General features: G+C 51.3%; 1 protein-coding gene across 1 annotated transcript in view; it reads left to right on the top strand.

The window, feature by feature from the left end:
• Positions 1-9,076, top strand: part of AHRR (aryl-hydrocarbon receptor repressor) — a 109,096-nt gene that overhangs the window by 11,103 nt on the left and 88,917 nt on the right. The window contains exon 3 of the mRNA XM_006876905.1: positions 8,296-8,402. Within this exon, the coding sequence (XP_006876967.1) occupies positions 8,296-8,402 (107 nt within the window). The remainder of the gene's footprint in view (positions 1-8,295; positions 8,403-9,076) is intronic.

The raw sequence follows: 9,076 nt of genomic DNA, 5'->3' as shown, positions 1-9,076 counted from the left end.
TCTTCCCACAAATATAGTCAGTTTGATTCCTGTGTATTCCATCTGGTGAAGTCCTTGTGTACAATCACCTTTTGTGTTGTTTTAAGAAGGTATTTGCAATGATTTGAATAAGTCATTGGTCTTGCTAAATTCTATCATGCAACCTCCAACATCATTTCTATTACCAAGGCCATATTTTCCTACTGCTGATGCTTCCTCCTTGTTCCCCACCTTTACATTCCAATCACTATAATTGTCAATGTATCTTGATTGCCTGTCTAATCAATTTCAGAAAAAAAAAGGTAGAATACTTCAATATCATCATCACTGGCTTTAATGGTTGATGTGTAAATTTGAATAATAGTGGTATTAACTGATCTTCTTTGTAGGGATATGGAGATTATCCTATCACAGACAGCGTTGTACTTCAAGATCGATCTTGAAATGTTCTTTTTGACAATGAATGTGATGCCATTCCTCTTCAATTTGTCATCTCCAGCATAGAAAACCATGTGATTGTCATATTCAGAATGGCCAATACCAGTTCATTTCAGCTCATTAATGCCTAGGATATCAATCTTTATGGGTTTCATTACACTTTTGACAACTTCCAGCTTTCCTAGGTTCATACTTTGTACATTTCATGTTCCAATTATTAATGGGTCTTTGCAGCTCCTCATCAGCATATGAAGGTCCTGAAAGCTTTACTCCATTCACATCAACTCTACTTTGAGGAGGTAACTCTTCCCAAGTCTTATTTTGAAAGCCTTTTAACCTGAGGGGCTTATTTCCAGCACTACATCTGACCGTGCTCTGCTACTGTTCATAAGGTTTCTAAACATTTAGGGTGAGCAGGTGACAGGTTTTCCCACTCACTCATATTGGCGTAAATCAGTACAACCTTTTTGGAAAACAGTTGTTGGATTTATCAAGAGGACGCCAGAAAGATGTTTACCTGTGTTTTCTCAAAGGTGTTGGACTGTGTGGATCATGACACACTGTGGATAACATTGTGAAGAATGGGAGTTCCAGAACACTCCATTGTGGTCCTGTGGAACTTGTACATAGACCAAGAGGCAGTTGTTTGAATAGAACAAGGTGATACTGAGTCACCACATGGCCTTCTGTGGTTTCACGGAGTGTGTAATAAGCCCGATTTCTCTGCCACTGGCACCACCTACAACTCCAAAATTTGTGAACCCTTCAAGCTGTACGTTTTAGAGGAAGTTCTGAAAACTTCCCTGAATTCATTTTCACTCTGTAGTTAGGAAAAAGTCCAGCAATGAAAACTGATTCTTAATCTCTACTTCCCGACTCAGAAATGGCTCCACTAATTCAACGAAAACCCCCATAAAAGCTATCTTTAGACAGGAAGAAGCCGTGGGAAGCATTTACTCATCTGGTAGTGGAGTGCTTACGTATTGGGCTGGTAACCTCAAGATCGGCAGTTCGAAACAACCAGTCGTTCCGCAGGAGAAAGATGAGGCTTTCTGCTCCTGTAAAGATTTACAGCTTTGGAAACCCTGTACAGGGTCGCTATGAGTCAGAAGACACTCCACGGTACTTAACAACAACAACATGGCCTGAGAAAATGTTGGTAATGCCTATTTCAGTGCTGAGTTTAATGAACTTTTACAAGGCAGTGAAGTTCATTTTTCCTTATTCTTTTGTATTCTAAATGGTGCTGGTACTGCTAACTTATACAGCCTGTCTTTCCTTCTTGTGGGTTACTGCTCTTGTTAGGTGCTTTTGCATTGGTTCCAACTCCTAGCAGCCCGGTGTACGACAGAATGAAAGCGTGCCTGGCCCCGCCCCGTCCCCCAGCCATTGCTGTGTTGGAATCCATTGTTGCAGCCACTGGGCCCATCTACCTTGCTGGGGGTCTCCCTCTTTCACTTGATGTCCTTCTCCAGGGGCTGATCCTTCCTGATAGTGTGTCCAAAGTCTATGAGACAAAATCTGCCCCTCCTGGCTTCGAAGGAGCATTCTGACTCTTCTCGTAACTGTTAGGAGGTGGGATTTCCCACTTTGTTTTGTTCTGCTACTCACAAAAGAGGAAATCTGAGGTTGACGAAGGACAAGAAAGGGACCACGAATGGTGACAGAGGAGATCATTTCACCTTGAAAAATAGAAGGGACACGGGGCAGAGCCAGGGTGTGTGTGCCCAGTGATGGCCAGCCACACCAAGGCAGCTCCAGGGGCTGGGTGGAGGATGGAACCTGGATGTGTGACCCTCAGCACTCACTCGGGAGGGTCCCCTGTTCCCGCATTCAGCACAGCCATCAGTGAGGACTAAGCCCCTCACCCACCTGACCAAGTGTCCAATGACACTGATGGGGCAGACGGCTGCATAATTGTTTCTGTGGGAAGAGAGAAACTGTCTTAGAAAAAACAAACAAAATGCAAAGGGAATGTGGAGAAGGCACTGAACCCAATAGCTAACAGCTGTGGTAGCCACGGCAACAAGAGGTGTCCATGCCCAGAAGACACTGCTCCCCCCTGCCCCCCCCCAACACTCTCCTAGCAGCCACCATGAGGACCACCTGCCCCACAGGGCCGAGCTGCAGACGTGGTGGCTATGTTGGGACAGAGGATCCCGTCTGAACAGGTGGGGGTGGAGGGCAGCAGGACAGGGTGTGCTTGGCTGCGGCAGGAGAACCCGCTCTGGTCACACACACACACACACACACACACACCCTGCCATCGAGTCGAGTCCAACTCACAGCTTCCTGTAAGGCAGAGCAGGAACTGCCCCATGGGGTTTCCGAGGTGGCACATCTCTACAGAAGCAGACTGATGCATCACTTGGAGAAGTTAGTGGATTCGAACCACTGACCTTTAAGTTAGAAACATAAGGTTTAAACCATTGTGCCCCAGGCTCCTCCAATGGATTCCAACACAGCATGCTCAATTCACTATAGCAGGATGCCCCACAAGCCCCTGCTGTAGGTTTTCAGTCCACCCTCCCACCCCACCCCCAGGAGACCTGACTTTCGGGGTGCCCTGCTGTAGAGCTGGGCCTATAATTCTAGGTGCTAGAATCCTGATGTGGCATTGTAGGTTAAGCATCGGACTGCTAACCACAAGGTTAGTGGTTCAAACCTACCAACCACTCCTCAGAAACCCTATACAGGGTCCGTCTGCATTGGAACGAACTTGATGGTACAACAACAGGGCACAATTGAGGAGCCGTGTTGGTGCCCACCAGCTGCTCAGAGGGAGAGAGATGAGGCTTCTGTAAAGATTCACTGCCTTAGGAACCCTGTGGGGTAGCGCTTTTCAGCCCCACAAGGTCTCTACGAGAACACACAAGACTCACAAGGTGTGACGGTTAGCTGGAACTAGTTGGGTGTCTAATTTGGAACATTTTCTACTACATACCTGGTATGTCGCCTAGGTGGGTCTCTGTTAACTGTGAGTTAGGTATTCCTGCACTCCCATCGTTGTGCCCGCACACCGTGCGTTAGGTGCTGATGGGTCCATTTGAACTCATAGTGACCCCATGCACAGCAGAACGAACCACTGCCTGGTTCTGGATCATCCCCTAATTGTTCTGTTTGAGCCCCTTGTTGCAGCCCCCTTGTCAATCCATCTCACTGGGGGTCTTCCTCTTTGTCTCTGACCATCTACTTCACCAAACGTATTCTTCTTCTTCAGGGACTGGTCCCTCCTGACAACATGTCCAAAGTGTGAGAGATGAGATCTCACCATCCTTGCGTCCAAGACAGATTTGTTTATTTTTCTAGCAGTCTATGGGAGTTTCAAAGACTGTAATTCAAATGCACCACGACAACACACAAACCACCACAATATGGCAAAATGACAGATGAGTGGTAGCTCATGTGTTTATTAATTGAGTAAAAGTGGGTTTTCTTTCTCTTCCTCTGACTTTTGGTTTCGTTTTGTTGACTACAAATTTTCTTGAACCTTAGTCTTAACACAAGATTGCTTTTTCTTTGGCTTTGTTGAAGCTAAGCAAAAACTCTCAACTGGTCTGCTCATTACGCCAGATATTTCAGACACTGAGGAATATGGGCCCATAATGAGTAGGAATAGATTCCTTTGTGCTTTCCCAAGGAGCTCCTTGGGCTGCATCTTTCTTGACAATGGGGGCAGGGTCCCAGAAAGGGAGCATTTCCAAGGCCACAGTCTCACGGTGGCTGCTTGACTGACCGCTCTGGGCAGAAGACAGGCTGACTGGTGCTGGCTGGCTGGCCCCAGAGCTTGGAAATGCCACCCCTGCCCTCACTGGCTCCAAGAAAACCGTACTTTCCCTGTGGTTCCTTCCAAGCTTTATCAAAGTGTGAAATCTGTGAGGCTTGGCCGCTGCCTTTTGGAAAATCTGGAAATTCTTTCTGTAGAAATTGTAGCAATATGCATCTTGGAATGGGCTTTGATTTTTTTTTTTTTTTAATATCATGTTTGCATGAAATGAGCATGTTTATTGATTCTCGTGATTTTTTTCTGGCCTCAGGAAATTTGGTATTGTGGATGTCATGAAAACCCCTCTAATCTCAGGCTGTGCCCGTAAGGGGGTTTCAGGGCTCACACCTTCACAAATATGCCCGCTTTGGACGCTTTCTCCGGCTCCTAATATGACCATCACATGCATTTTCTCATGTTCAACACACCTATCTCTACGAGGCCTCAGTTTCCCTCTTCATTCTGAAATCCCCAACATTCAGCCTTCACACATTCACATGCACACACAGACACACTCAGGTACACACTCATATGTGTACTCTCTATATATGTATACTCACATCCAACATGCTCTCATTCACACACGCGTGTACACACTCATGCTCAGGCACACACACATGCATTATGTATACACATATACACTCACACATTCAACACACGTATATACCCACTCACACTTGGGTACACGCTCACACATGGACACAGACACTCAACACACTCATGCATATACACTCACACGTATATTCACACTCAACACATACACATACACATTACACGCACAGTTGGTACACGTTCACATGCACACATACATGCATGTATACTCATACTCAACACACTCACACGTGGTTACATGCACACACCCTTTTATACACACACTTGAGCATAACATGTGCATGCAATTGTACACACCCACACTAGTATGTGCTCACACACACACACTCGGTCACAAACATACATGTGTGCTCGCATGTACACATATACATACTCATTCACACACATGAACACATTCACACGTATATACACACACCTACCCATGGGCACATCCCCATCCCATTCCCTCCCCCTCATGGAACACGCCCCCATGCCATGTCCTCTCCCTCCCATGGGGCTCACCCCCATTCCATGGGAGAACCCTTTCTCTCGCCCTATTTGTTCCGTGTGTGAACAGGGTGATGGGAGTGATGGGGGAGACTCCCAAGGTTCTGGGGTCCTGGAGATGATAGGAAGTTCTGGGGCTGATGGGGGCCTGGGAAGGTTGAGAATGATGTGGGAGCCCCTGGGAAGTGCTAGGGTCCCTGGAGGGGAAGAGTGGCTCTGGGGAGGATGGAGGCTCTAGGTATCTGAGGGTGAGGGGAATCTCAGAGATGATGGGACAGGCACCGACCGCTGTCTGCTTGGAAGCACTTTGGGGAACCTTGCAGCGATCTGCCCAGCTGTGCTCCCGGTCGGCCGCAGGGCGGCGGGGGCGGAGCTGTGCTCGCACGCGAGGCTCTGGCTGGGGTCCAGGCTTCAGCGGGCGCTGAGGCTGGATCGCGTGACAGCAAGTCCTCGGTGGCCACAGGAATGTCAGGCGGAGGGAAGTGGGGGCATACGACGCTGGGGGTGGCTCGGGTCCCTGGTACTCCTCCCACGCAGGGAAAGCGGGCCGTGTGTGGGGGGGTGGTGTCCACTTCCTGCCTCGTCCACCAGCCAGTGACATGGAGAGCTTTGGTTTGAGCATCCAGGCCCATGACCCTCTGCTGCTTTGGGTGCACGTGTCCCAGGAGTCCCCCACCTCACGCCATAGCTAGATCCCTCCCCCCACTCCCCCCCCAAACCTCCAGCCTTTGGGTTCTGCAGGACCTGGGAGAGTGAAGACCTGGGACACGCTGCCCAATGCCGCCAGTTACACAGCCTTGTGTGGAAGGGCAGGGGGCCCGATCTGTGGGTCTGTGGTCAGTGACTTGGGGCAGAGTCCCTTCAGACAGTCCTTCACACAGCTCTCCTGTCCTGAGCCCCGCAAGCGTCCTGTGTGGCCCCCACCTGGGTCTGTCTGCTGAGGACTCACTGCAGGCTGGCAGGAAGGGTGGCTCTGGCTCCTTCCATTTTGTGGCCCCCTTCCAGCCCCCGCCCCCCAGCCTCCCCACCCCTCAGGGGTTCCTGAGACCCGACACGCGGACTCTGTCCCTGACCTGTTTCTGGTTCATGTTAATCAGAGCCTGCTCTCAGGGGGAAGAATTGGACCCTGTCTTTGCAGTCTATCCCAAGCCTCTCCTTCATGTGGTTGCTGAGTAAACAGAGCCCACTACCAAATGAACAGAAGCTAAGGATGACCACCTCCACCGCTCCTCTGCCATCATCTCAAAGCTCAGCATTTCACCTCCTGGCGCGGCGGGCTAATGCAGCCGCTCCTCGCAAACCCTGTACAGAGTCGCTATGAACAGCAACAACTGTGTCCTGAACCCAAGGTGGACTGGGGAGGACTGGACTTGGCGGCTAGGAGGGTCAGGGCTGGAAAGGGCTGGAGGTCTGACAGCAAACCTTCCCCTGGAGGAGACACTTCTTGCATTCTCTGGTTCAGTGAAGGAGCCCTGGTGGCACAGTGGGTTAAGCATTGGATTGGTTACCACAACATCGGTGGTTCGAACTCAACAGCCACTCCTGGGTAGAAAGATGAGGTTGTCTGTTCCAGTCAAGATTGCTGTTGTTGTTGTTAAGTGCCATCGAGTCAGTTCCAACCCATAGCAACCCTATACAGGGTTTCCAAGGAGCGGCTGGCGAGCTTGAACTGCTGACCTTGTAATTCAAGCCAACTTTGCAGTTGAGCGCATTAACCCACAGTGCTACACCAGGACTCCAGTCAAGACCCCAGCCCCAGAAACCCCGAGGAGCTGTCCTACTGTACCCCGAAGGGTCGCTGAGTCCCAGGTGACTCCTGGCAGTGGGTTTGGGGGTACAGAGACAGAGGCCTACCCAGATGTGCAGAGGCTTGGAGTCCAGCCGGACCTGAGCTCCGCTGCAAGGGCTTCCGAAGTCACGTGGCGTCCACGTCCTGGAGGAGACAGAGGAGGTGGCCCGGAGTCTGTACTCACCCCCTATGCCATGAGGGTGACAGCGAGGCATCCCCACAAACACAAGGCTCATCTGAGGAGGAAGATTGGGATTCTGGATCAGGCCCTCTCTAACACCCTCAGAGTCTGATCCTTCCCTGGGCATGCGTCCCCCAAGGGGGCATCCTCGTTCGGGGGCAGGGTGGGCATCCTGGGGGTCGTCTTCATTCAGGGGAGAGCAGGCGTCCTGGGGGTCGTCTTCATTCCAGGGGAGAGTGGGTGTCCAGGGGGTCGTCTTCGTTCTGGGGGAGAGCGTGTGCCCTGGGGGTCATCTTGGTTCCAGGGAAGAGCGGGTGTCCGGGGGGGTCGTCCTCGTTCTGGGGGACAGCAGGTGTCCGGGGGGTCGTCTTCGTTCGGGGGAGAGAGGGCATCTAGGGGTCGTCTTCACTGGAGGAGAGCGGGTACCCCGGTGGTCATCTCAATGGGAGGAGAAAGGACAGGTGTCCCTGGGTCGTTCTCAGCCCATGGGTGGTCTGCGGTTGTTTTGGGTCATGAGGTCAGTCATGGTTTTCTTATACCTGAGTCTAATCCATGGGCATCGGTGGATTGAGCTGGGAAGGACTCCAGGAAGGGTGAGGCAGGTACAGGAATGAGAGAGTAAGCCCGTCCTGGTGTGTGATGGAGCATTTGGATATGGTGACATACAGGGACACAGTGACCATGGTCCAGGTTTGGGATTCCTGGATGTGACCTTGGGAGTGAAGCAGCCCCCTATCCTCTCTGTCCTCAGAGGTTGGCTGTACTGTCCAGCTCAACATCACTGGGATGGGCGAGGCTGCAGGGACCCCAAGATCTGTTCTGAACTAGATGGGAGTCAGTTAAGGGAGAGGAGTGCCTACCTGCCTGGTTGCCCTAGCCCGTCCTGCTCAACCTGCTCCGGGCTGGGGACTGGGCTGTTACCGTGCACGCTGACAGGGAGCACAGCCGAGGCCGGCACCAGGCCAGGCTTTGGGGGATCCTGGAGAACACAAGAAAGTGACTTCATGAGGATCAGGTGCTGATGTCTCCTGTTCTCTCTGGCAGCTGTGCAGGAGACGGGCTCACGGCGGCCGGTGGCCAGGGACCCCTCACCAGGAGACGTGCGCCCACCTGGAGCATCTGAGGTGCTGGAGGGCAGGCTGCTGCTGGAGGTAAGTGCCCACTGGCCTCTGACGGTGACTGTTTGTGAGGCACTGGGAACCTTAAGGACTGTAGTACAGAGCTCCAGATGTTTCTGGCATTAGGTTAGAGTCGACATGGGCCTGCCCCGGGGAGGGTGAAGCAGGTGGGCTGAGGAGACGCAGCCCCCATACAACACGGTCAGTACCCTTCCCATGATCGATGACATCCTTCCCAGATAGTCCCCTCCCCATGACCTCACTCATGACTGAAGGCCCCTGACCCCCGACACTGGATTTGTTGTTAGGTACCATTGAGTTGGTACTGACCCATTGCAACCCTATGTACAACAGAACAAAATACCGCGTGGTCCGGCACCAACTTCACAATCATTGCTATGCTTGAGCCCGCTGCTGCTGCCGCCACTGTGCCAGTCCATCTCATTGGGGGTCATTGTCTCTTTCTCTGACCCTCCACTTTACCGAACATGATGTCCTCCTCCATGGATCGGTCCCTACTGCTAATATGTCCAAAGTATGAGAGACGAAGTCTGGCCATCCTGGCTTCCAAGGAGCACTCTGGCTGCACTTCTTCCAACATAGATCTGTTGGTTCTTTTCGAAGCCCATGGTACTTTCAATATTCTCCTTCAACATCATAACTCAGAAGCATCAATTCTCCTTATTCACTGTCCAGCTTTCACATGC

The sequence above is a fragment of the Chrysochloris asiatica genome, unplaced genomic scaffold (assembly GCF_000296735.1).
Source record: "Chrysochloris asiatica unplaced genomic scaffold, ChrAsi1.0 scaffold00424, whole genome shotgun sequence".
Classification (NCBI taxonomy): Eukaryota; Metazoa; Chordata; class Mammalia; order Afrosoricida; family Chrysochloridae; genus Chrysochloris; species Chrysochloris asiatica.
The sequence above is the reverse complement of the archived record's forward strand: the minus strand, read 5'-3'. Positions and strand labels throughout refer to the sequence as shown.